This window comes from Perna viridis, chromosome 15 (genome assembly GCF_037379345.1).
Source record: "Perna viridis isolate PV_CMFRI_1.1 ecotype Kerala chromosome 15, ASM3737934v1, whole genome shotgun sequence".
NCBI lineage: Eukaryota > Metazoa > Mollusca > Bivalvia > Mytilida > Mytilidae > Perna > Perna viridis.
The window spans coordinates 3,189,095-3,215,571 of NC_142459.1; the positions used below are offsets into that span (position 1 = coordinate 3,189,095).

General features: G+C 32.6%; 2 protein-coding genes across 4 annotated transcripts; both read left to right on the forward strand.

Moving 5' to 3' along the window:
* Window positions 1-223: 223 nt before the first annotated feature.
* LOC148596534 (GTPase IMAP family member 4-like) lies at window positions 224-22,147 on the forward strand. Of its 3 annotated transcripts, XM_088563208.1 has the most exons (5): window positions 224-861; window positions 2,418-2,477; window positions 20,530-20,964; window positions 21,551-21,616; window positions 22,027-22,147. In XM_088563208.1, exons 1-5 carry the CDS (start codon window positions 777-779, stop codon window positions 22,068-22,070), a joined length of 690 nt encoding a protein of 229 aa, XP_088419334.1. In that variant the 5' UTR covers window positions 224-776; the 3' UTR covers window positions 22,071-22,147. The 3 variants fall into 3 exon arrangements, with proteins under 3 accessions (XP_088419334.1, XP_088419332.1, XP_088419331.1); XM_088563205.1 differs by lacking the exons at window positions 20,530-20,964; window positions 21,551-21,616; window positions 22,027-22,147 and adding exons at window positions 12,537-12,572; window positions 12,922-14,263 and having other exon boundaries at window positions 572-861; XM_088563206.1 differs by lacking the exons at window positions 20,530-20,964; window positions 21,551-21,616; window positions 22,027-22,147 and adding an exon at window positions 12,922-14,263 and having other exon boundaries at window positions 561-861.
* LOC148596535 (GTPase IMAP family member 9-like) lies at window positions 15,885-20,525 on the forward strand (the record flags this gene model as incomplete). Its single annotated transcript, XM_088564261.1, has 2 exons — window positions 15,885-16,029; window positions 19,705-20,525. Coding segments are annotated over 2 exons (966 nt in total), but the record flags the coding sequence as incomplete, so codon positions are not given.
* Window positions 22,148-26,477: the final 4,330 nt, after the last annotated feature.

Sequence of the window (26,477 nt, forward strand, 5' to 3'; positions counted from 1 at the left end):
AACATGTAAGACCCGCCTCATAACCGGCCACGTTGCAAAATGTTGTTGTCGATGAAAATAACTTTAAAAACGACCTTTACATTTGTGTAAACAATCTGAACAAACATATACTCAAATTTGATCTTTTTATAATACTCAATGAGTATACATATTTGGAAAAAGGATCCGTTATTTTCGTCTTAATTTATCTTCTGAAAGCCATGGGAGGATATAATATTTCCGCATAATTCACGTGACGGGGTATAGAAAATAACGTCAACTGAAAGATAAATCGCTTGAGATCCATGTCGGTTGCTAAGTAGTAAATAGTCTGAAATTCAAAGAATGCTTATTTATTATGTGACCCAAATCGCATGCATTATTATGTGTCAATTAACAATTAATCAATAGTGATCATGATGCTATAAAAATAATTTAATTCAATGGGTCGGAGTTGTAGTTTAGGAATAACTGAAATCTTATTTTTTTATGAAACAGAACCCTAACAAATGCCAATATTGCAAATATCAGTTGAATCATTCAGAGACAACATACTTTAAAGTTGTAATTATAAACGCTTTATATCACAGACCGGATCATTTTGTAGACTATTTAAAAGAACTAAGGCCTTAACCCTGTCGTAATTACGCAATAGTATTCTTTAGATAAGATAGTGCATTATTGGGACAAAGATTAGTGAAAAAAATATTTCATCGTGTTTCCTGCGTTAGTAAATTCATCAGAAAACATAAATTTGTCACTTGTATAATCGATTATCTAAAGTTGTGTGAGGTTGCATGATGGAGAATGAAAAGTTTGAAAATTACTCTGTCAACGATTACAAAAATCGGACCGGGACAGATGACAAAGATGCCGTGCAAGGTAAAGCATATTTTATTTTACTCTTTCAGCTTGGTAAATCTGGAACTATGAATCAACTTAAACTTTATTATGACGACGTCAAACCATTATTAGAAAGAAAAATGGTTTATTTTTTTACGAATCAGCGATGGCAAGACAATGAACGAGAAAACTATTTAGGAAAAATCCTTCTTGAGTAATGATGGATTATATAAAATAGAAATAGAATATGAAATATCATACGTTTATTATATTGTGAGTGAATGGTCTAATTTTAAATATCCGTTAATTCTAGAAAATTTTGATTGATTGATTGATTGATTGATTGATTGATTTTCTAGCGCCCGAGCAGTATTTTAGCTATATGTTCAGGCGATAAACATGAAACGGATGATAAAATGAACATGAAATGATAATGAAATGAAAAATTGGACGGGACATAAGGTTAATAGGGTTAACAAATTTTGATGGCCAAGAGAAATAGGGAGAGGTTGGCACGGTCGTTGGCGGAATCCAATAGTTCCTTTTCCAAAAGAATTTAACAGAAGGGTTCTTTACATTGCGCAGAACGTGGCAACATTCCCAACACGTTGCACCACTATGGCTTGCTGTCAGATTTTCAGTATTGCCAGTAGTACCCCATTCCACCACCTGGGGTACACATATCCCACGTTGAGCTTTATATGACAATTTTGCAATAGTAACTGTACACCTAGAAATTAATTAATGATGTCTGACTGATGTACAGTAAATAAACATTGAGACTAAACAAACATATGCGGCAACATAACATGTGAGTGGTGTCGTATATTTTTGAGCATACATGACAAAGATTTTTTAATTATATACATGATATGTTGATATTATTATTATTACTACTTTTTTTGCAAATAAATGTTTAATTCTTATCTTATACTTTAGTTTCTTGAAATTTTCAAGATCACTGTAAAAATAGTCACACATTTTTCGTCATTTTATCATATGCTATAGTAGGATAATAATCTTTGGATGCAAGTCGTTTTCGTTTAAGCCTAAAATATAGCAGACCATGTAACTTTCTTTAGACATATGCAATTATTTCAAAATATATAAATTAATAACATTATCTACATAATATTACATGCAAAAATCTGTACCATATGCCATCTTTTTGTTCAATATATCATGTGTTTAAACTATACTGTAAGTGTGTTACAGATTTCATCAATAATGTATTTGTCTTGACGAATATTGGTTGTCAACAAATTACAGGCAAAGAAACATTTTTTATCATAACATGTATTATACAGTTAGGTAAAAACACTCATTTTTTTTGTATATGCATTTAACGTAATTGTTTAACCCTATATTAAACATCAATTCAAAACTTTTTTTTTTCAGTCGATGTATATAAAATATTTAACTTAACATGGTAAATGCCGTATCAACATTCGACCTTTATCATCCCTCTGACCAAATGTCCTTGAGATAATATTAGAGCGTCGATTTGATACCGCATATGCGATAAAGGTTTTGATAAGTAAATTTCGGAATATGAATATATCATTAAGTTCCTCAATGATACACATTTTTTTCAGAAATGTACAAATATCTACAAGATAAACCATCAGTATCATCTAGCCAGACCAATTTGTCAGGTGAGTTATTTCACTAATTTGGGCTAATAATCACACACAGATCCACTTGATAGATTTTCCATAAAATGTATGCAATAAAGATAAATTGGATATACAGGCGATATTCAATGCATTCGATAAGCTCCGCTTTGTCATTTTCTTTAGTATACATGTACAAAAAGATACTTGTAAAAAAGAAAGACTTAAAGAAATTAGAATGCTTGATTAAAATACCATCCTTAAGATTAATCTCAGTTTTTGACAAATTTGGACCATAGTTGACAATAATGTTCCCTCCAAATACAGAAAAAATCTGTGCTCGTGGCTTGAATGTTAAAATTAGAATTGATGTTCTGTTTTAAAATGTCAAGATTTAACTTGACTTTTCTGTGCTGCTTTTATCAGTTTTGCTGAGATAATTTGTTGACATGTTTTCCATATATATATTCATTCATTTGACATGCTGGTCAATTGGAGGACACTATTGAGAGAATATCTGGTGTTTGTTCATTTTACCATATTTTACATACTTGATAAAAACAGCCCAGAAAATTAAGGTCAGGTTTTCAATAAATTGACTTAACTATCTAATATCTATCAAAGGCATACTATGTCTTAATTTTTAATCTGGATACATATGTTTGTATGCAAGGTAATTTGTGGAAATTTGAGCCCATATTTGTCAAATGTGATAATATACACTACCAGGAATTTAACTACAGATTTTATGTACTGTTAAAGCCGATATAAAATCAGTACTTTTATTTCGAATAACATTTCAGTAAGGAATTTCTTTCAGTAATTTCAGTACTTACATTTTTTTGTCATTTTACAGTATTGTAAATTTTAGTCAATTTTCAGTACTGAAAATTTCAGTAAAGTTTCGGTACTGTAAATTTCTCAGTACTGTGGTTTTCTGTCGTTTTTCAGTACAAATAATTGATTTACGATGATTTATGGAAAAAAATATTAGACTCGTGTTGTCTGAATATTCAACTTCGTTCATTTTAATGTTTATATAAACAAAACAAAAACGAGCAAAATGACGTAATTTGTTTACATATCTTTCGAGCGTTTTACCGAGAAGAAGATAATTGTGAAAATTCAAGCGCATAAGTGATACCGACGAAAAACGGAAACTGACACTGGCGTTCAAATTTCAGTTGGAATCGTCGCCGGTTACATTGTACTGACATCATACTGCCACACAGACATCACCGGAAGAAGAAACTTTTGTTTTAACAAGTTTGTAGAAGAACTTGAGCTTGGTATTGGCGCAATATTCGATGTAGATACAAATGAAACGTACACTATCTGCATTCACCAGCTTGGGAACAAGTCTCAAGTCCTGATATTGCCCAACCGCTTCCCCCCTCTCCCACCACCACCGCACTTATAAGGTGCTTATTACCCATTTCAATTTTTTTTTAAATGGGATTTTGTTCAACCATTCGAATATTTCTGTAATTTTTAGTAATTTTTTTTCAGGGTTGTATCTTGGTATTCTGGCCATTCTGGGGGAAAATTATCGAAAAATTTTGCCATTTAGGTTAAGAGTCAAAATAAGGGAGCTAAAATCAAAATGTTGGGAATATTGCATGATTTGATATGATGTTCTTTGGGAAAAGGTCCTTTTACGGGATCATGCTGAATGCTAGAAAAATCCATGTTTTGCTGTTTGAAAAGTAAGCATATGTTTTTTTTCAGTATGTACTACTAGTAGTTATACTGTACATTTAGGTCCAAAATGCAATATTCAAGTCAACCCAATTATGACGTTCATCAAGTCATTTTTTAATCTGTCCATGCAAAATATCAAAAATAACGTTTTTTTGCATTTTCACTTTTATTCTGCTTTAACTAGTCAAGTAATGCTTTACTACACCAAATTTCCAAAAGTTGGCAGGTAAGCAATAAGAATAAAAATTACTGACTTAACACAAACATACAAATCAATGTCCCATTTTTTGTTGAAAAAAACATGCTACGCGTTAAAGTGCCCTCTTCCCTGCGCCCCTCTATTTTCAAATCCAAGCTAGAACACTGCCAATTAATTGATTTTAAGTGAAAACTGACCAACAGAACATTTTTTATTTCCTAAATGACCATTTCTTACACCACATCCATGCAAATTCTAATGCGGCTTATAAAAAATAGTGGCAATAACATATAAAAAGTGAATTTTCTTTAAAAGTCTGTGTTGTAAGTGGAAACTTTTTATGTTTTCTGTGTTTGTTGTTTACTGTTCTTGCAAAATATCTATCTGTGTCTGTGAGATATTTCTCCTTTTGTAACTACCGATTACATTTATACATGCCCAGGGTACCAAATTTGACTGAAAGTCCACATTTTTGGCAACAAAGATGCCTTCTTCATTGAAATGGTGGTAACTATATAACATTTTTACTCTATTAAACCTAAGTTGTGTAAACATGAACTTCAACATTTTGCAGTTGGTTGTATCAGTCAGTAGATTTTAGATTATCAAGAGGCTCCCTTGTGTTAAAGCTGAAAAAGGGGGTCCAAACTTGACTTGTTATGAATAGAAGACAAAAAATTGAGATTTTGAAACAATTTGGTATTCATAGAATAGTTAAGGCATTTGTCTTATCAATTCAGACCACTTTCCATCTTCAAAAGGTAACCACATTATTTTTTATCAAAACTTGTCTCTTTTTGGAAAAAATTAAATATTTGACTTAATACTGTTATGAGGTACCTATATTAAAATTGAAACAAAAATTCACAGCCAAGCAGAAGGGCAGAGATATTTTGTCTTTAAGTAGGAAATTCAACACACTTGTCGAAATGCAACAGCATTTATAGATATCTAATAGTTTTCTTAGTAATAGGTATCAGTCTTTTATTGTATTCCGGAGCGCGGGTGTACGTCAAAACATGGAGGCTAAAAATATAGTGTGCTTTCTTTTTGCCATTTCCTGTTTTTGTTTGTTCGCAAATGATTATCATTTATCATCAAAAGTATAGGATAAGTATCAAGCTATGACACATAAAACTTGTTTTTGAGGAAAAACAGTATTTTCATGAAAAATAATGCGTCAGAAAATGAGTCTTATTCGATGAACTCAAAATAACAATGAAAGTAGAAGTAGTCTATTTTTAATTTGACATGTTCTGGTGTACCAAAGTTCGTGCCTTTTATTCTAGAACGCCCCCTGAACTCAAATCCTGGATCCACCCCAGATGATGATAGTCCAAAAAGTGAAATGTAAGACTTACTTTTGAAATTAAATCAATTAAAGGTAGAACAAAGTGCTTGTTACTACACATACAAATGTAACTCCACCTAATGAGTTGTAAATATTAAAGCCTTACAGATACTTCTCAGCAACTAATGGTGATTAAGAGACAAGGGGATTAGGGGATCATATCAGTCAAATAAAAATAGGCCTAGTGTTTTTTTTTTCACTTTTTTTGTTCGAAACAAATAAAAATTGGAGGGGCTAATTTTAATTAGACTGGGGATCATATTGGCCTAAACAATACTGAAAACTAATCATCAAGTGTTCATTTTGAATTTGTAAATCCATTACATTGTGGAAGCATAGGGATTTCTATAAATTCTTGAATGCAAATGATAAAAAATATAGCTTGAATTTTACCAAAATTCATATATTTCGTTCATTTTTTGGCCATATTGTGGTCAGAATGATGTTCACAAAAACAACTTAATATTTAGTCAATAGATTCATTAGACACAAAGAAAGGCCTTTAAGTATTTGAAGAATCTTGCACCACCCAGTTTAAAAAAAGGGGCTGTGGTGGACAAAATAAGTTACTGTCAATCTTAATTTTTTATGATTCTGTTGTCAGTTTGTTCTTTTTTTAAATCTGTTTTTTGTTTACGATTGCAGAAATTTGCAAGATTCATATAATTTTATGGCATTGTCATCCCAAAATCAACAGGTTGTTAAGGGCATTAGTCCCATTATTGTCAATGTCTTGTTATGTTTTATAAATTATGATATATTTTATATGTATTGCATGGTATATGGTACTATACATTTTTGCTAATAGTGTGGAGCATTTATAATGTTTTAGACTTTTTTATATTTTAGGTTGGTTGTAAAGCTTACATTTTGAACAAATGGAATGAAATACTGGAGAACAATATTGAAGAAATTATATTATTAATGAACATAAAAGATTTTAGGAAACAATTTTTATACACGCGTGGCTATCAATTAGAGATGGGTCTTATAATGGTACACGTTCATATATCCATCCGTCTGTCTGTGTTAACATGTAACATGGTAACTTTAAAATCCCTTGAATAGTAAACCTTATTTTTATACTTTATAAAGTTCTTTGTTATCATGGTATTATGATCTGTATACTTTTAAGAGAAAATTCTAGTTTAAGTTTCTAAGTTATGAGACTTTTTTTCTAAAAAAAAAAGGTGGAGGGTCAGGATTTTACAGTATTTTGGAAAATGCATGTTCGGTTTACTTCAAATTTTGAAAAGCTGTTTGCTAAAACTGTATAAAGGGAATACATTTTGGTAAAGGTCTTGTTTTTTTTCCCTGCTGCTACGTGGAAGAAAATATTTTAAAAAATCCAATAAAATATCCAACCAACACATTTGACTGTGGAGGGATTTTGTTCAAATTATGCAGGATTGTTAGTCACTATATGTAATTGATCACATTGGGCTACCATTATAATTAAACAAGTTTTACAGGAGTTTTTGGACTTTGTTGAATTGTACATGATACTCTATAGAACACTTTGTGGACACAACTCCTCCGGAGACAGTGGTACAGATCTTGTTATATGGGATTGTTGGTCATCATATTTAATATACATGTAGTATTATTGTGTAAGGTTTTCATTTTGGTTTAGTTATTGGTCCAATATGGTCACCCGAGGACCGATAACTCAGTCAATATGGAAAACCTCACCTAATTATACCTGTATTGACTAACCAGTCCAATACCTCATATTGGTCTATGGAAATATGGATTTTTATTAGGCCATTATGACGTATTAAACGGCTAAATCCTGTGTTTGTGCACTTTTGTTCTTTGTATTGTAGGCAGTTTTCATCATATAAATTTAGGCAAATATTTGAACAATAGTCAATAATTGATCATTTTCGGCTACCATTTTAATTTGACCAATTTTACAGGAGTTATGGAACTTTGATAAAATTGTGCATGCTACATAATAGGAGCACTTTATTGGATGCAACTCGTTGGAGACAGCTGTACAAATTTTATTCAAAATTTAAAGGATTGTTAGTCACCACATTACGTTGATCATATTGGGCCACCATTTGGATTTGACAAATTTTACAGGCGTTATGGGACTTTCTTGAATTTGGACATGCTACCCTATAGAACACTTTGTGGATGCAACACCTTGGGAGACAGCTATACAGGTTTTGTTAAAATTTTATCAGATTGTTAGTCACCATTGCTTTGACTAATATACATGAGTTATGGGACGTATGATCTTCAGATTTTTTTTTGGACGGAGGAGGCACGTGTGGCTATGTGTAGCAATATTGTTAATTTTTTTGGAATAATTGAAACTTTTACATGACCACAAATATAAATTTTATTGCCCAACTGTTTAGGAATTAGGGTGCAAAAAGTGCTACAAATTCATGCATTTAATATAATTTTACTACAGAACTCCAATGGAAGCACATGGATGTCTTGATATTGTACCACAATATTTTATGCCTGGGTTAAGACTTTAACTATTTAGGAATGAGGTAACAAAACTAGACAGGAAGCATAGAACTGATGTGGGGATTTTTGATTCGTCGAAAAACATGGCCGCCGTTACTTAAAATAAGACATAGGGGTCAGACAGTAGATTTTTGAACATATCTCCAAAACCGTTAGGTTTAGCTAAATTCTGACAGGGATAAAAGTGTTCAGCATAATGAGATCTATCTCTGGTCAAGTTTTGGTTTTAATCCGTTACGCCATGTTGGAGGTACAGCCCTTTTTCAACGCTTTTTGCTATTTTTAATGTTATTTCTTTCAAAACTCTTCTCTGACTACTTGACCAATTGAAACCAAACTTATTATGAATGTTTCTTGGGATATCTTGCATAGAACCGTTCCGGGGATTTTTGATTCGTTGAAAAATATAGCCGCCATTACAAAAAAATAATGATCCTTATTATAAGGCCTTTAAAAGTTTTCAGGGATTAAAGTTGTCAGGCGACTCCTTGTAAGAGTTATTGGCTTGAAAGATGAAAAATTATCATTTTGTTACAGTTTCAGCCAATATCTTGAAACCTATAATAGATAAAAAGAAACTTTCAATTGTTGAAATAATCCTTATGATAAGTCCTGCCTAAGTCTTCTCGCGTCAAAATCGTTGGACATCTCCTTGTTAAATTTATTACCCTTTTAACCAGGTGAGCAATTCAGGCTCCTGGGAGCCTCTTGTGTTGGAGTTCTTTTCTTATTGTACTGTCTTATTGTTATTTTTTTAAAGTTATTTTACCATTTTCTTTTTCTTCCAACAACCTTATGCTATATATCAACATTTAACCTTACCGCATCAAGTTAAAATGTTGTGTCCTGAAATGCCTGAAGTGTTCTGAAATTGACCTCTGCAAATCGTTTTATGAGTCCGGAAAAAAATGGTGGTCATATAATGGTATACTGTTATCATTGTTTATCGACACTTCATGTCCGGACAATAACTTGAGTATGAGTTTATATGTTTTTGAAAGTATACTACAAGGTGACACACCTTTAAGGAAGTCTTGGATTGATGTTGGGAGTGTGCCTGACCTGTTTAGGAAAAATGTACCAGAAACGAGCATTTTCATGATAGTACTGGTGTATATGAATATACTTCCGGTATTAATTTATAATATTTCCCTTCTTTTATATATTATAGGAAAAAAACTAAATGTTTTGTAAGTTGTTAATGTTTAATATATAGTGAATAAACGAATAAACATGATATTGATTATTCATATTTATATGTTAAAAATTGATGCTTTTTCGAAATAAAAAAGTCGTTCATTTAGATGTGTCATTTCTTTACTGAATAAAAAATTGTTACAGAAAACAATCAAGACTTGTTGCATAACACATTCTGCTTGTAATTTTATGTGTACATGTACCACGTTTCATTATGGTGTGTTTATATTTAAACAAATGAAAACTCATACAACTTACACAATTTAAAATGTATTTAACCAGAAATTTCATGTATAAGCAATATTATAAAATGGAAGGAAACCAGAACAAAATGTCTCCAAAACGAATCTTAAAAAGATATTTGGAGTTTGGGCCGCATAAAATTGTAAATTGGTGTAGGACAAAAAACTTTAAAGGAAGGAGACAACAATACATATATTCAATGAAAGCATACTCATGAGAGGTGAAAAAAAAATCAGCAAATATCATAGTTTCCTTTGAAATGAAAAAGTACTAAGAAACGACAGAAAACCACAGGATTGAAAAATTACTGAAATTTACAGTACTAAAAAATGACTGATATTTTCAGTACTGAAAGTTGACTGAAAATCATTTTAAAATACCATGGTTAAAATACCCTACTTGGTCACGACATTTTGGACCTATTCTGATTTGACCATCCTCGGTTGTGTGTTACTCGTCCTTTCGAGAGGTGAAAAAAAATCAGCAAATATCATAGTTTCCTTTGAAATGAAAAAGTACTAAGAAACGACAGAAAACCACAGGATTGAAAAATTACTGAAATTTACAGTACTAAAAAATGACTGATATTTTCAGTACTGAAAGTTGACTGATAATTTCAGAACTGAAAATTGACTGAAATTTTCAGTACTGAAAAATGGCTGAAATTTACAGTACTGAAAAATGAATAAAATTCAAAGTACTTCAAAATGACAAAAAAGGTAAGTACTGAAATTACCGACAGAAATTCCTTACTGAAATGTTATTCGAAAGAAAAGTACTGATTTTATATCGGCATTATAAGTTCATAAAATCTGTACTTAAATTCCTGGTAGTGTAATACTTTATGCAGATGGAAACATTTATTTTGTTTTGTGTAATTTTTGTAATTCATATGTAATTTGTGACTCTTGAAACCAGAAACGCTTCCGAAGAAACATGTTATATAGTTATAACACCTTCCTATATAGTATAAATCGTCTTGATTAAAGGTTTAAAGTGTCCTAATTCACTTTTCGAATTTTCATGTTGCGAAGTGCCTATGGGCCGGATTGTTCGGCATTCACGGGGAGTTATGATTGTCATGTACCTATCTGCCACACATTGACATGAAGCTGAATATATCATTTTCGTAAACATTTGAAAACCATGTTTTTGATAACCCTTGTTTTGAAACAAATTATAATTCGATTTGTTTCCGAGACTGGTGTGGTTCTTAATTACATTTACCAACTACGAAAGTAAAGTTACCGTGATGCTATGTTAAAGCTCCTAAAAGTGCAAAGTGGATTGTGGCTTTTTCGGGCCAAACGTATTATATCAAATTTATGATATAATCACCTGAAATAGAAATACCATAATTTAAAGTAAATTTTAATATTTGTTTGGTATTTGTCTGTGTTATATTGTAAATTCAATCTAATTCATGCGTTGTATACATTTCAAAAGAACACAATACAATCATTTTAAAATACCATGGTTAAAATACCCTACTTGGTCACGACATTTTGGACCTATTCTGATTTGACCATCCTCGGTTGTGTGTTACTCGTCCTTTCGATACAGTTTTAGTAGGGTCTATCCTTTTTGGACATACCGATAAAAAGATACGCTTAACACAACACGGGCCTTTATGGTTGCCGATGTCTTATATCAAGATAGATTAATATATTATACAAGATCATTTATTTGTTCCAAATATGATTGAGGACCTAACAGTAATACTCATGACAATTGAACCCCGTGCAGGTCCGGGTGTCAAAAGAATAGGCCTGCAGCAGCGCTAAGCTTGTCTTAAAAGGCGACTAAATAGTGCTCAGAAACCTAGTCGGGGGTTAGGCGCTCTGCCCACAGAGCAACTGGGATGTGTGCCCCCGGTGGTGGAATGGGGTACCCCTGGCATGTTACATGCTGGGGTTGTCAGGCTATAATACGGAAAACCTGACCGCAAACCATAGTGGTGCACCGTGTTGGGAAAGATGCCACGTTCCTCGCACGTTAAAGAACCCTGCTGTGGTATTCGATAGGAGTAGGAACCTTTGCGCTCCGCCACAGGAGACTCAATTGCCCGACCTTACCCATCCCCCCTTTTTTCTTGTGGCAATCAAAATTTGTCGACCCTATTATCCTTGTGACCCATCCTTTTTTTATCATTTCATGTTCATTTTATCATCCATTTCATGTTCATTGTCTGAATATAGCTGAAATATTGCTGCTCGGACGTTAAACCCCAACAAACAAACAAACAAACATGACAATTGATATATTGTATTTATTAAACCTTATCTGTTGAACAAAAGCGCGTTTTAATCAATTTAACTAATGTTGACCATAATAATTGTATGATTATACTAGAACACTCAACATAAAACTAGTAGCCGAAGCCTTTTTTTTTTCTTATTAATTTCTACATTTCATTCAGAAAATATACATACACATGGCACGCATTTCCGATTCGATACAGTCGGTTTTTTTAGTCAGTTATCAGTATTTATCCAATCAGGAAATAGAATTGCGATCTGGTGACCTGCGTTTCCATGGAAAAGCGTCTTTAAGGTCAAAAGGTAAAATGCGAAATTATACCGACTGCGTCGGAAAAAGAAAAAGACACTGATGTTGTTACTTGCTGATTTTATTTTTTTTTTCAATATGCTAAAATTAAAAAAAAAGAAAGAGGGTTTCAAACGGTATAAGGATGTGTTTTTGTTATAATATAAGACGATAAAAGGAAAGGAAAGCAATATCTATTTAAATGTTTCATAATGCAAGTGAGAAACATTCCTCGACACTCATTCTTGTAACTCATTCTTTGTTGAATAGCTTTATTTGTTGTTTACAACAAATCGTAGAAGTAAAAAATTGAAGTTTCGTTATGAACGAAAGCGAACACAAATGAGCAAAACCGTTCTCATATGTATCTTTTTAGCAACAAGTGACGAGACTGAAAACGTACATTTTTACGGTAAGTTTATAGTCTTTTGTTCAAAGTATTGTGTTGTATTTGTTGATTATCTTTATCGTAGATAGTTTTCTCCGTTTGATATAGTATAATGATCAGATGGCTCGACATGACCACATTAACAGTAAGGAGAATTGATTGAGTTTCCATGAAAACAAATGTTCGTTTAACGAAGAACTATTCATTCGAAACCTAGCATGTACAATTTTACCGCATACCAACATAAAACAAAAAATAAATTTACAGAATTATGGCTTGAAAGCATTCATTAAAAACAATTCGTATAGGTTTAAAATTAAAAAAAGAATTTTCTTTTTTTTTTTGTATACAACAAAAAACATTTTATATTTAGATCAAAGAAAAGGTGCTGATAGAAGAATAGTTTTAGTCGGACGAACTGGATCTGGAAAGAGTGCAACCGGTAATACTTTACTTGATAAAAAATCTTTCATTTCGAAAGCATCTGGATCATCAGTTACAGAAAGTTGCCAACAACATCATGCTCTGATATCTGGTAAAAGGATTATAATAACTGACACTCCTGGATTATTTGACACTAAGTTATCACATGGAAAAGTTTTTCAAGAAATTATTCAATGCATTCATATGTCTGTTCCGGGTCCTCACGCTTTCCTGCTTGTTTTACGCTTAGATCGATTTACACAGGAAGAAATTGATACATTTAAGTTCTTGTTCGATTTATTTGGTGAACGAATGAAACAGTTTGCGGTTATTGTCTTCACACGTCTTGATGACTTAGAAGACGCCGAAACGAACATTGATGAATTCATTTCTTCATCTGGTATCGAACTGAACGAGCTTATTAGGAGTGTCCAGAGTAGAGTTATTGGTGTTAACAACAAGGGTACAAAAGAGCAAAAATCCGCGCAAAGGAAAAACTTGTTAAAAATGTTAGAAGACTTATTTGAAAAGAATAATGGGGCATTCTATACAAACAAAATGTACATTGAAGCAGAAACGTTACTGAAATGTAAAATCAAGAAGGTTGAAGAGGAAAAGGCAAGAGAAAAACAAAAGGCGGTGTCAGAAATTGAAGAAAAGTTCAAAAAGGACATTATTAAAAAGGAAAAAGAATTGGAAAAGTTGAAAATTGAAAAGGAAAAACAGATGATCGAAAACCATACACTGCAAGAAGAAATCAAGCAAAAAAATCAGGAAATTTTGTTGTCTCAACAAGCGATGGAAAAAATTAATCATGAACTCTTCGTGACAAAACAGAACGAACAAAGAAATCCCCATAAACTGATAGAAGAATTGCAAAGAAGAGACCACATGATTGGCATTATAGCGACAAAGCTAGAAGACCAGTCAAAAGAAAATAAAGAAATCTCTCGTATAGTCCATGATCAGAAAGGACTTCACATAGAAATGCTTAGGAAATCGCATGAAATGAGTATGCAAGAAAAGGTAGAAGAAGTAGCAAGAAACCAACAAAAAGATATAGAAAGGAACCGACAAGAATTTCAAGAAAAATTCGAGTTTCAGGAAAGACAATTTAACGAGAAAATTATGGCAATCCAAAGAGACAGAGGTAGTTCTTGTTCAGTGAGTTGACAGAAGAAATTGAAAAAAAAGCCTTGACTTATTTAAGGCAAGAGTAACAATTCATTTTTGTTTCAAATGACTTATAAGCAAATATAAACAATTAAAATAGTTAATCGTACAGTATGAAATTATCGTTTTATTAAAGCTCTGGTATTGAAAGAGTAATAAGGTAATCAAGATTCATTTGGAAATTAAAAGACTGCAATCCGGGGATAAAGACAACACAACAAGGAAATAACAAAACGAAAATAACACGTACAAAGAAACTAAAGTAAATACAGTGCTTGAACCGATCCGCGCAACGATCTGACGGATCGATGACCGTTGACTGATTGATCACTGATGCATCAATGACCGATGACCGGTGACCGATCTGATTGCAGTTTTGTTATGTAAGATGACGGAAGATCTGTTTGAAATAAAAGAAATGTAACATGAAAGTATAAATAGATTTTAAAATTTATTACATTATGTAAAAAATGTAAAATACAGTGACCGCTCTGTGGTCAAATTATGCGATCACCGGAATAATGGATTGGTTTGACGGATCGATGACTGACCGGAAACAGATCGGTGATCGATGACTGATCGTAATTCTTGTTGAACGGATCGTTTCAGGACTCTACTACAAACTAGGAGCATGGAGAAGGTGCACCGGTATGGTAAGCGTCATCTGAAAGAGATATATATATTCACACATCACCTCATTTATCGTACGAACAGTTTATGACGGAGGAATGGACAAAAAGTGGTACATGTATCTTTGAAGAGGGTTTACAAATGTAAATATATATTGTGTGAAGTTCTAATGCATTTGGTCATGCTGCTTAAACATAAAATAATTTTTAAACAAATTTATTTCCATCTATATTTGTGTTAGGCTTAAGTGCCAAAATTGGCCCACAGTGAAAAAGTATGATATACTGTTTTAATCAAGTTTTTTTTTCTATTTATATGTTTTATCTTTAGAAACAAACACTTTGATATCTTAGTGCAGACACTATTCAGGTTACACATTTGTAGTACTTGGTTATCAATAAGTTTCCAATGGATCAACAAAATCAAACAAACAACGGATAAAAACAGTGAGACATTGTAACTTTGATCAACCTTACGAGCAAGTAGTCTGTGATATTTTATTGAAAATGCATGATAAAGGCGGTTATTTACTATGCAGATTTTGATAATATTGTTTAAACGAATGAACAGGAAGTTTGTGATAGTTCACCGTGCAAAAAAAATCACATGACACTGGATTGTCTTATACAAAAAAAATAAACAAATTTGTTTTTGTTATAAAAAGTTCAAAGTTGTGCTAGTTCACTCAAACCTCGATAAATTCATAATGCATAGGTAATTCCAATAGCTTCTGTAAAACATTGTACACCTAATTCTGAAACATTTTCACACTAATAAGTATCTATCAGACAAATGCGTCATTTTTTTACTTGTTCATCAGACGGTGTCATTCTTTGATTGTTAGAATAGCACAATATAAAACAGATTGAGATTGTACATTATCCAAATTCAAATATGCTCTCTGTATCCATGCATTTACCGATGAACTAAACACCATCATAGGTGATAAACTTTTTGAACAAAAAGACCTGAATATCCTGCATCTGCAAATACTTGACCCGTCGACACTCTGCCGTGACATTCAAAGGATGACTATCTCATGATTAATTTATCCCTTTTATTTTTTCTGCCAAGTTTGGTCACCATTGGTTTTGTAAAAGAAGTCCATAACAATGGTTTCAATGGGGAAACTTTGAGTGGCCACAACAACCCACGCTAAACAAAAAGTGGACCGTTTGCAGAGGGTTGAGTTTTCAAAACATTGTTACTGGTATTTTCAGAGGAGTTTGCAACAAAGAAACTCAAGTAGCTTTTGGTAACCATCTTAGTTTAATCAAGCAGTACCAAAATATTATCACATAATCAATCATTCGCTTTTATTATTTTTGGTCACTTTATGCTAAGCAAAAGCAAGTATATATAGGCCAAAACGTATTCCCAATATGGTCTCAATGGCAACTCGCTGTTGACAGAGCCATACAAAAAGAGAATCATTTGTAGAGACATTGAGGTTATTTCCTTTATTATGTTCCAAACATTGCAACTGTTGTTTCAGAGGAGTTGATTTTTGTAAATTGACCAATCGGAAACTTAAATAGCGTTTGGGGCCATCTTGTTTAAATAAGCAGGACCGAAGTTTTAGTACATGTTTATTTGTACCTTTCATTATTTCGGTCAAGTTTGTCATTTTCTGCTTAATAAAACAAATATATAGGCCAAAATGTGTTCCTGTGGTGGAGGCAACAAAGGAGAGAACATTGTTTTCGAAGTGTAATTTTTGTATTGAATATCATATTTATCATTGCGAACATGAATTTTTATACCATAGTCAGAATTTTACAAACTCCTATGCATTGCCACCTTACAAAAATATTTAGGAAAAAGTAGAATAAAAATAGTACGAACGAAGAAAACAAATATTGAATTACAATTTTATGACAATGATGAAATGAGAATAATTTATCTAATGTATAACAATTTTCTAAATACACACATTAACTCAATCAAATCATATATCATTTGTTTGATAGTACTGTGTGCCAAGTACATTTTATATGGTGTAACAAAATACTGCATGTTAAATTTGAATATGGTTAATAATTAATTGAAAATGGCATCGAGAGGGCACAAAATCTCCAAAGTTTCCAAGCTATCTGATATTTAAAGAATTTAAATTCCACAATTTTGCACTGGATTCCAACAATACTTGGTATATATTTTTATTTAATAAACATTTGTGACCTTTTTGCAATAAAAACAATAGATATAGTAAAAGTAATTCCTTGATATATTCAAAGAAAGTATTCACTCATTATTCAGAGTACAATTCCAAACACAAAACCTAGTTATGTGTAGAAAATATTCCAAGAACCGACAAGTCACTCTACTATTATAAAATAAATTTGCTTCCTCGAAAGTTATACAAAATGTGGAAGCTTAATTAATTTCATACACATAAATCGGTATATACTTTTTGATTTAAAATTAATAACAGTGGTATTAATATGAATCTCTGCATGTTTTTTTTTTCTCAAAAAGAAAAACAATTCGATAAATGAACTATTTCATTTGTCTTCATTGAAGGTCGGCTAGAAAATTCTCATACAGCAGCTGATCCGAAACATTATTTTACACAAGTACAGCGAAAGATTTACCTCTCAACTGAGGTAACATAAAAATAAACTAAAGGTAGAAACGAAACAAGGCAAACAGAGGCAAGAAATTCCTGACTTTGGGCAGACGCAAAAACTGCGCCCGGGTTGTACTTTGGCGTTATCACAAATCTCCCTTTTTAAAATCTGGCCACTTTGGGAAAACGGAACTGAACAAAAATTACACACATGTACAAACTAAGAACTATTAGCAGTTAATTGACATGCAAGCTCCAGACCAGTTTAATCCTACAAAAATAGCTGAAATAATGTTAATACCAAATATTGCTAATCTTAACGATTTGACAACAATGTCATACTTATATCCCTAACGAATGAGCTTTTTCAATGGTTAAGATATTTGTGGGGGAGTATCAAGCTTTCCGTGCTTTGTGTAGGGTATTACATAAAACAAAGGGTGAGAGAAACCCGCATGTATTAATCCTTTACAGATACAATGTACATCTGAATTTGAGTTTCTTGTATCGGTTGCAAAATTTTGTAAATGTTTTTACGAACTTGTTTTATTGGAAACCTTTGAGTTGTAACTTCTTGATTAAATAAAGATTCCTTTCGTTAAATTCCGAAACATTTTTAAAATACCAGCAAATCTAACCAATTGTGATAGGTACACATCACGTGAGGGGGCAAGGGAATATATCATCTAAAAACGGCAACAAAAAGTTACCCCTTTTTATCGTAAATTTTAGGTTTTTTTTAGAATTTTAAATTTTCCATTATCGATATTAATACTAAGATCAATAAATGGACATTCTTTATTATCAATATTTGCTTTATTTAAGGACAGTTCTACATAATATATACATCTTAAGTGTGAAAATTGAAGTCGTCATTGTTATTTATAACAATATCGTCAAATATCTAAAGGTGTAATTATTTTTTTCTACCAAATGGGTCTGTATTTGTTCTACCCATAAAATGTGATTCGTAACAGTATAGAAAAAGGTCCAAAATAAGTAGTGCACAATTGGTCCCAATGGGAATTCCATTAATGTGACGAAAAAAGGTTTCGCCAAAACAGGGATTCGAGTGCTGTAAGCATATCAAAAAGTCCAATTAACGTGTTTTTTTATGTTTTTCATTACTAAAAATGACGTTAAAGAATTCGAAGAAATATCACACCCCGATTCATTAAATGACCGTTTTATAAGATATGTGAGTTTTTGTTTTATGAGATTTTGTTGAAGTGTAGTGTATAAAGTTGAAAAATCAGAACTTTGAACGGATTCAAATGATCTCACATGGGATAACACATTCCATATTTTTCATAAGCTTTGTTACAAAAAAATATAATAAGATTTTTTATGGTATTGGGCGCGCTAGTAAGTAAAAGAGAAAGTCTATTTGTAGAGCAATGACCTGAAGAGGAAATAATCTATAATTCTTAGGTGATTTTTGAAATTTGGGAAACCAGTACATAGTAGGAACTTCCATGCTACTAGGCTCAGCTTGTAAAGATCTAGTACGACGAGTTTGTCTTTGTTCACAATTTCACTTTCAGAAAATTTGGTCAGTTGGAATGATAGTGAATTTGTAATCTCTTTTAAATAGAATTTTAATGTAAAATTTACGACAAATAACAATAAAATTATTTGCAGTTTTTTCTGCAGAAACAAAATAAAATCCCTTGCTTGGCTCTCTCAACTTGTGTTTTATTCGGAAAATACGACCTTTGATGTTATTTATAAGCGTACAATGTTCCTCGAAATGTTTTAATCGGATACCAATTATTTTATTGACTGTTTTGAAGAAAGAATCTAACCTTTCTTGACTAATTTTTCTCATTTTTTCCCTTTTAATACAATACGAATGGAGTACTGCATGATGTTACATCATTTATTTCTATCGATAGTGGCTTGCGGACGATACTTGAGTCCTTTTTGACGTAAAGTTTTCAAATCCTGGTCTTTACCAACATTCAGATAAGCTGTAATAAAATGGGAACTATTTTTTTCTAAATCTTAACATCTTTGAATTATCTTTTCGTAAGCAGGGATAGTTTTCTTAACTGTGTGACCATTTAATATACCAGCAATGTGACTATGTTTGGTAATGGCATTTTGTAAAACTATTTTATTTGTTTTCTTAAAGAAATATTGCAATTGATAGTTATCGATTACATACATGAACTGTCAAAATCACTATAAGTGAAAAAAAGGTCGAAGTTGTAGGAGACTCCTTCTCGTTAAAAGTGAAAATGATTTATTGTGTAATTGACTGACTAGGTTTCGATTCGAGCTTATGGTAACCTAGTGTTTATGGCATACATGTATAAATTGTAATAATGGTAAGACGAAAACTGATATTGTTGTTTTTAGGTCAAAGCGAAGAGAATGAAATAAGAATTGTTTTGGTTGGACGACCAGGGTCTGGAAAAAGTTCTACAGGAAACATTTTACTGGATAAAACGACTTTCCTTCCAAAAGGTTCTCTGTCATCATTTCAAGAAACTTGTAATCCTTCTGTTTTTGGGAAAAAACTTGTAGTTACCGATACTCAAGGCTTATTCGATACAAAGTTGCCACAAGGGGAAAAATATCAGGAAATAGTTCGATGCATGAACATGTCAACTCCAGGCCCTCATGCGTTTTTACTTATATTACCCATCGATTCATGTCCACAAGAAGCTGTAGGTACTTTTGAAATCTTACGTGATTTATTTGGTGAACAGGTGGCAGATTATACGATAATAGTGTTCACACATTATGAGGAATCAGAATATAAAACACTCAATGAATTCATAGCCTCCACAAAACCCGAACTAAATGATTTAAGCATGAAAGTTAAAGGTAGGTGTATTGGTATAAGCAATGGAGGTTTAAAGGACAAAAGGTCATGCATAGCAAAACATTTGTTCAAAATAATTGAAGACACTGTAGCAACAAATAATGGAAAATGGTATACAATTGATATTTACCAGCAAGCAGAGGAGTTTTTGAATTATAAAATTAAAAACGATAAAGAAGAAAAGACTAAAGAAATGGAACAAGAGGTTAACGAATTAAAATCAAGATGTAATAAGGCCATGGTGACCATGGAACAAAATGCTTGTAAAATTATTGATCACATGGAGATAGATCGTAATGAAATAAGTAATATAGAAATACAAAAAATGAAGACAGAAGCTGACTTTGTCATTGCAGAGAAAATGAGGACAGAAGCTGACTTCGTCATTGCAGAAAAAATTAGCACGGCAGCTGACTTTGTCAATGCTGAAAGCATGGAGGCAATCAACTTCAAAAAACATAAAGTCCTTTTTATGATGAAAGAAAACAAACGAATAAATTCACAAAGAGAGCAACAGGAAATGATTGAAAGAGAAAGGGAACTATTGGTTATTTTATCGAAGCTAGAAGAGCAGTCAGGAAAGAACAAAGACATCCTGCAGCAGGTACAACAAGATATGCAAACAATGAGACAAGAACTAGATGGGATTACTAAAAAAAGCAAAAGATCAGAATATGACATGAACAACTTGTTTCAAAATAAAACACAACAAATGGATTTGACCGAGCTTCGTAGGGTATTAACAAACCCCTCCAAATCAACAAGATTAGACCACAGACAGAAAATGCTCTGTAAGTAGTAAGAAATGCTTTCAACCTTTTAAAGACGGTTTATGCTTATGATATAAACAATAAATAGGTCACAATTTAATATCAAAAGAAACAAATAAAGCATGATGAAAAAGGGAGGTCTAAATTTTCGGTCTATGGACTTCGTCAGGGGTGTGTCGAAGAGTCACAAAAAGTCAGGCAGAAGAAAAAACAAATAGTTTAACCCCTTATTGTCTTAAGTCAGTTTGTGATTTTTCAATAAGGCGTGACTCCACGGCTGGTCGTTGCATCGGAATTGTTGGCAGTGCTTCAATATAGATATCTAACAAATGAGTACACAATTAATTTGTATTTACATCTTTTCTTAAAGTTTTTTGCGTTTACAATATCATAAATCATATAAATCTGGCTGAACCCCAATTTATTTAATCAGAAATGCCAAGTCATCATTGCGTTGGTTTCCAACTTTCCAGTTTTTGCCTTGATATTGCTTCTAGTTTTATTGAAACTTTCTTCCTTTGACTATTTCATCTGGCTATTACCTTGATTTTGCCTGTCAGCTTGGTTATACTATTGGTGTGCCTTTTATATTATATTTATGTTATAGTGTTCCACGTATGGCTTGCACATGCTGAAAAGACGGCGAACATTTGTAATATAAACTTAATAAGAGGTTAGTAACTAATACATATTGTAAACGTAAATATTTATTTTTTAAAGAGTTATTTAAAGAATCGAATGATGGAGAACAAACAAAAATGAAAAATATTCTGCCGAAAAATGTTCTATAAAGCATGTTAAAATCAGTTCAATGTATAATAGTCAGAGATACTTAATCAAATTATCGGTCAAAGTCGATAGTTTATCAAATAGTTTCACTTTGATACGAAAGCAGTGAGGTTATACATTTCAGAGATACTTAATCAAATTATCGGTCAAAATTGATAATTTATCAACATTTATACGAAAAATCAAATATCGTCATCACAGTCAGGTAACGATAACGATAAACCTAAAAACAAAATTCGTATTTATTGATACATTTCACTTACGTATTTGTTTTTCGTATTTTTATCCTTTTAGATCTCTGTCTAAGCAAAGGAGTTGCAGCATCATCAAAACTATAGCTACACGCGAAAGACAAATAGTTTGCAAATCTGCCCTAATGATAATAAATGTAAACAAACTTTGGTTAGAAAACAAATATTTTAGAATTCATTGTATCAAATTATACCTTCCAAAACATTAATCGAATAAAGTTTTTTAATCAGAAAGGTATAAAAGTACTCAAGATAGACACTAAATCACTTCAAACAATAAAACAAAATCTTCATAAAATAAAAAAAAAGTGCTTTCATGAAAAGGAATGATTTGTCATTCAAGATCAAAAATGAAATCATGATCATGCGCTCTTGCTTTTATTAAGTTGAAACATGACATTAATGAAAAAGACATTAAAATTTTTGGGGAAAATCACAAGGGATACAAAATAATGTTTCTATTATGTTTACAAAAATCTGAAATCTGATGAAAAAACGAAGAGACGGATTTTTATACTGAAACCAATTTAAAACAAACTTTCCAAAATTAATAAAAGTTGACTTTTTGGAGTGTGGCCTTATTTTGAACCCTTTTAATTCCAAACGGTTAAAGATATTTCTACTCCGTAAAAGTTTTAAAACAGTATTCAAAGTACCATCTGATTCACAAAAATCGGATTAACTATAAACGTTTCCTATCAATTCTGTTTTTTACACCCATTTTATCCTTTTGGCCCCTTATTTTTAAACAGGTGGGGAAATAATCTCCAAAAATTATAAGATCCTTCGTCATATCCCTAGGAACAATGTTTCAAATTTTAAAAAATATCGGATAGGTTTTACTCAAATTATCGTAAATGAATGAAAGTCACGCCACTCATGGACGCCAGTCACGAAGACAGGGTGATACCAGGGTGATGCGACCGAAACTTTTTTTGTAGTGACACATATATATCATAAGGGTGTGGCAAAATTGATATCTTGGTACCGGTAGTTACCATGTACTTCTATGTACAAGCATAGTTTATTATTCAATTGTGGTTGATTCTCTCCCCATCGTACATTTTGTACTTGTTTAATAACTTTACTTGATTCATTCCACTTATAAACATGACTTTAAGTATCATAATGATTTCCAAAGATTTTTTTTCATCAGTATAATTTGCAGACAGAAGTATAAGCAATAAACCGGGCGCAACTTAAAAAAGTCTAAAGTTTTTGAATCCTTACAGTTTGGACTAGATAAAAACAACTCTCAATCTTACTAAAGCTCGTAATTTTTAATGCGATTCATTTTTTGACACAGGATGAATCACCTCGACCCTCAATGCTAAAGTATGCAAGTTACAACACCAACTATCGATTTGATGTATGGCGTCTGTTGGTACAATTTTAAAATATTTATTCATTTTTATTCAGGCTATAGACCCTTTCGTGCTAACTGTGGGATAGTCGATCAGCATGCGTAGAGCATGCTCAATATATACTTCCGCGAGGAAAATTCTTTTGTTCTATCCAAGCTCTACCTCGCAAAAGTGTATATTGAACATGCTCATCAACTTACTACAAAAGGGTCTATTGTCCAGACATCAGGAAAATGTCGTTTGAGCTGCTTATTCCTACACGTTTATGTCCCCACAATAAATCCCTTCTAGCCAGTAGAGGAATATGCATCTTTCTGAAATACTCTTAGATGAATAGTTTTGTCAAAATTTAAATTTAAATTGAAAAAGCAGGAAACAAGTAGTTTTTACCATCCGTACTATCGGTTTGTTTTCTATTCTTCTCATTTGTTTCGCATTAAACTTTTAATAAACAATGTATTAATGAAATGAATGTTAGCTATTCACATTTCACATAGATTTGTGACGTCATCCATAATGGATGCGTTTAATAGTCCAGTTAAGGTTTTCCATTATCTTTTGTTTTCTCTAAAATGTATAAGATGCAACTTTAACAGAACCTGATACCCACAGCAGTTCATGACACGACACAATTAAGGATTGAATTTAAAAATGGAACAAAAGAATAGGCCCTCGGCAGCGCTAAGCTTGTCGTACAATGCGACTAAACTGCTCAGAACCCTGGCCTGGGGCTAGGTTGCTCTGCCTACTATTTCTACTGGAAATCAAAGTTTGTCGACCCTATTATCCCAGTGTCCCATCCCATTTATCATTACATCATCATCATTTTATGTTCTTATCCATTTCAAGTTCATCGCCTGAATATAGCTGAAATATTGTTGCTCGGCAGTTAAACCCTAACAATCAATCAATCAATCCAGCACCTGAGGCGCACAACCCAGTTGCTCTGTGGACAGACTGCCTTAGCCCCCGGCCAGAGTTCTTAGCACTATTTTGTCACCTTCTACGGCAAGCTTGCTGTGGGCTTATTCTTTTGACACCCAGACCCGCACGGAATTGTCGGAAGAGAAGTAGCGACGAAAAAACTCGAAAAAGAGCAATTACTTTTATATGGCCAGACAGATTTGTATGAATATTTGACCAGAGATAGATCTTATCATGAAAAATACTTTTACTAAAACAATATTTGGTTTACCTTACAGTTTGGGAGATTTATGCTAAAACTGGTGACTGATCACTAAGTTCTATTTTTAGTAACTGGGCCATGATAAATATCCACATCAGTTCAATGCAGAATATCCTAAGAAACATAGAGACCAAGTTTGGTTGGAATCGATCCAGTAGTATTAGCGGAGAGGGGGTTTGAATGAAATAAAATTCAGTTGTTAATGACGACGACAACGACGGAAGCCAAGTGATGACAATAGCTCACATGGCCCTTTGGGTCAGGTGAGCTAAATATAAAAGACTCAAAGTAATAATGTCGTAAAAGATCTGAAGAGCACTGAGAAAAGAATGCAGTTGATTCCGTTATCAGTCAAACCGTTTCTTTGCACCCCTGAAAATTTTTTGATGATTTTTAAAATGGAAGCAATACTGTCATGCAAAACGTGATGACTTTTCATTCAGAATTGTCAACTTTCCTTTCATCTGTGGCAACATCCCCTCAGCACTTGCGTATTGAGTGTTCATATCACAAATCATACGTTATGCCAGATCTTGCCGAAACTACGCAGACTTTTTGTATCGCACTAGAACTCTAACAAATAGGCTTCTTGAACAGGGTTATGTTGCTACAAGATTGAAGTCATCACTACAGAAATTTTATGGTCGTCATCATGAACTTGTGGATCGTTATGGTGTATCCATCTGCACCATGAAAACTGATTTATTCAACGTGTCATAGTTTTCCTTTCCTCGTTTATCTACCCTGGACTTGACTTTTTATGAGGAACTCGGGCGGATGTTTCTAGAAAAGCAGAGGACGCTTATCCTACCGGTGCACCTGGTCCATGCTCCCAGTTTTAAGTGGAGTCCGAGTTGCTTATTTGGTTTTTTTTACCATTTAACGCACAAACGTTTCATATCTGGATCTGACTACCAAACCTCTTTCGGATCTATTTACTTGGATACTTATATGTTCCAAAGAGGGTCTCAAGTCTTACCACGATACTTGATACTCACGAAGTGATATCAGTTCAATGGGAATCCTGATATATTCTAAAGATCATCTGGAAACTCTCAATACTAGATTATAATCTTACTACTTTTTTCCATGAATAGTTGAAATCCCGGTTTAAAAGTATTACACATCGTTTATATCTTGAGAAAATATTTAGATACAATATGTAGTACTTGGCAGAGATTTTAATACATTGAAACGGCTAGAACCTTGATTACTTTTTAATTCCGTCGGCATATGACTAAACCCAACAGTATAAGATATATATGGGAAAAACTCCTGTGTGGCCCCATTTTAAATTGTTAGTAACGGCGGTCGTGTGTCAACGAATCAAAAATCTCCAATCAGTTGTACGTAGAATGACTTCAGGAACATTCATACCAAAGTTGGTTCTAATTGGTTCAGTAGTGTCAAAAGAGAAAAGTTCAGAAAAAAAAACGACGGACGCCAATTGGTGGCAATAGCTCACACAACTTTGGGCCAGATGAGGTAAACAAAATATAAAAGATTTGAACAATAAATAAGGTAAAATAATAAAAAAGACATTATCTACTAAATAAATTTTGGAGTTTTTTGGGGAAAAGTTCAATATGAAAAAATAATAAAATGCAAAAACTACAGAAAATTAAGTTGTAGACAAATGATATATGGATGTCGAATATGAAATGTTAAAATACTGCATCGAATTTACAAAATCCGATACTTTTATATCTTCAAGACAAATTCGTTGTCATTTCAGCATACTAAGCTCCTGACAACACTATTATATTGACTGTCTGATTACGGAAATCCTGACAGTTCATTTACTTGCTTAGTACTTTACCCAAGGATGCCATAATCAATAATCACATATCTGTGCTTACCATCCTGCTGTATTTCTATAATTGATGATATGGCACCTTCTATTACTCATTGGATATCGGAGCTTCACAAGTGTTAATACAAAAA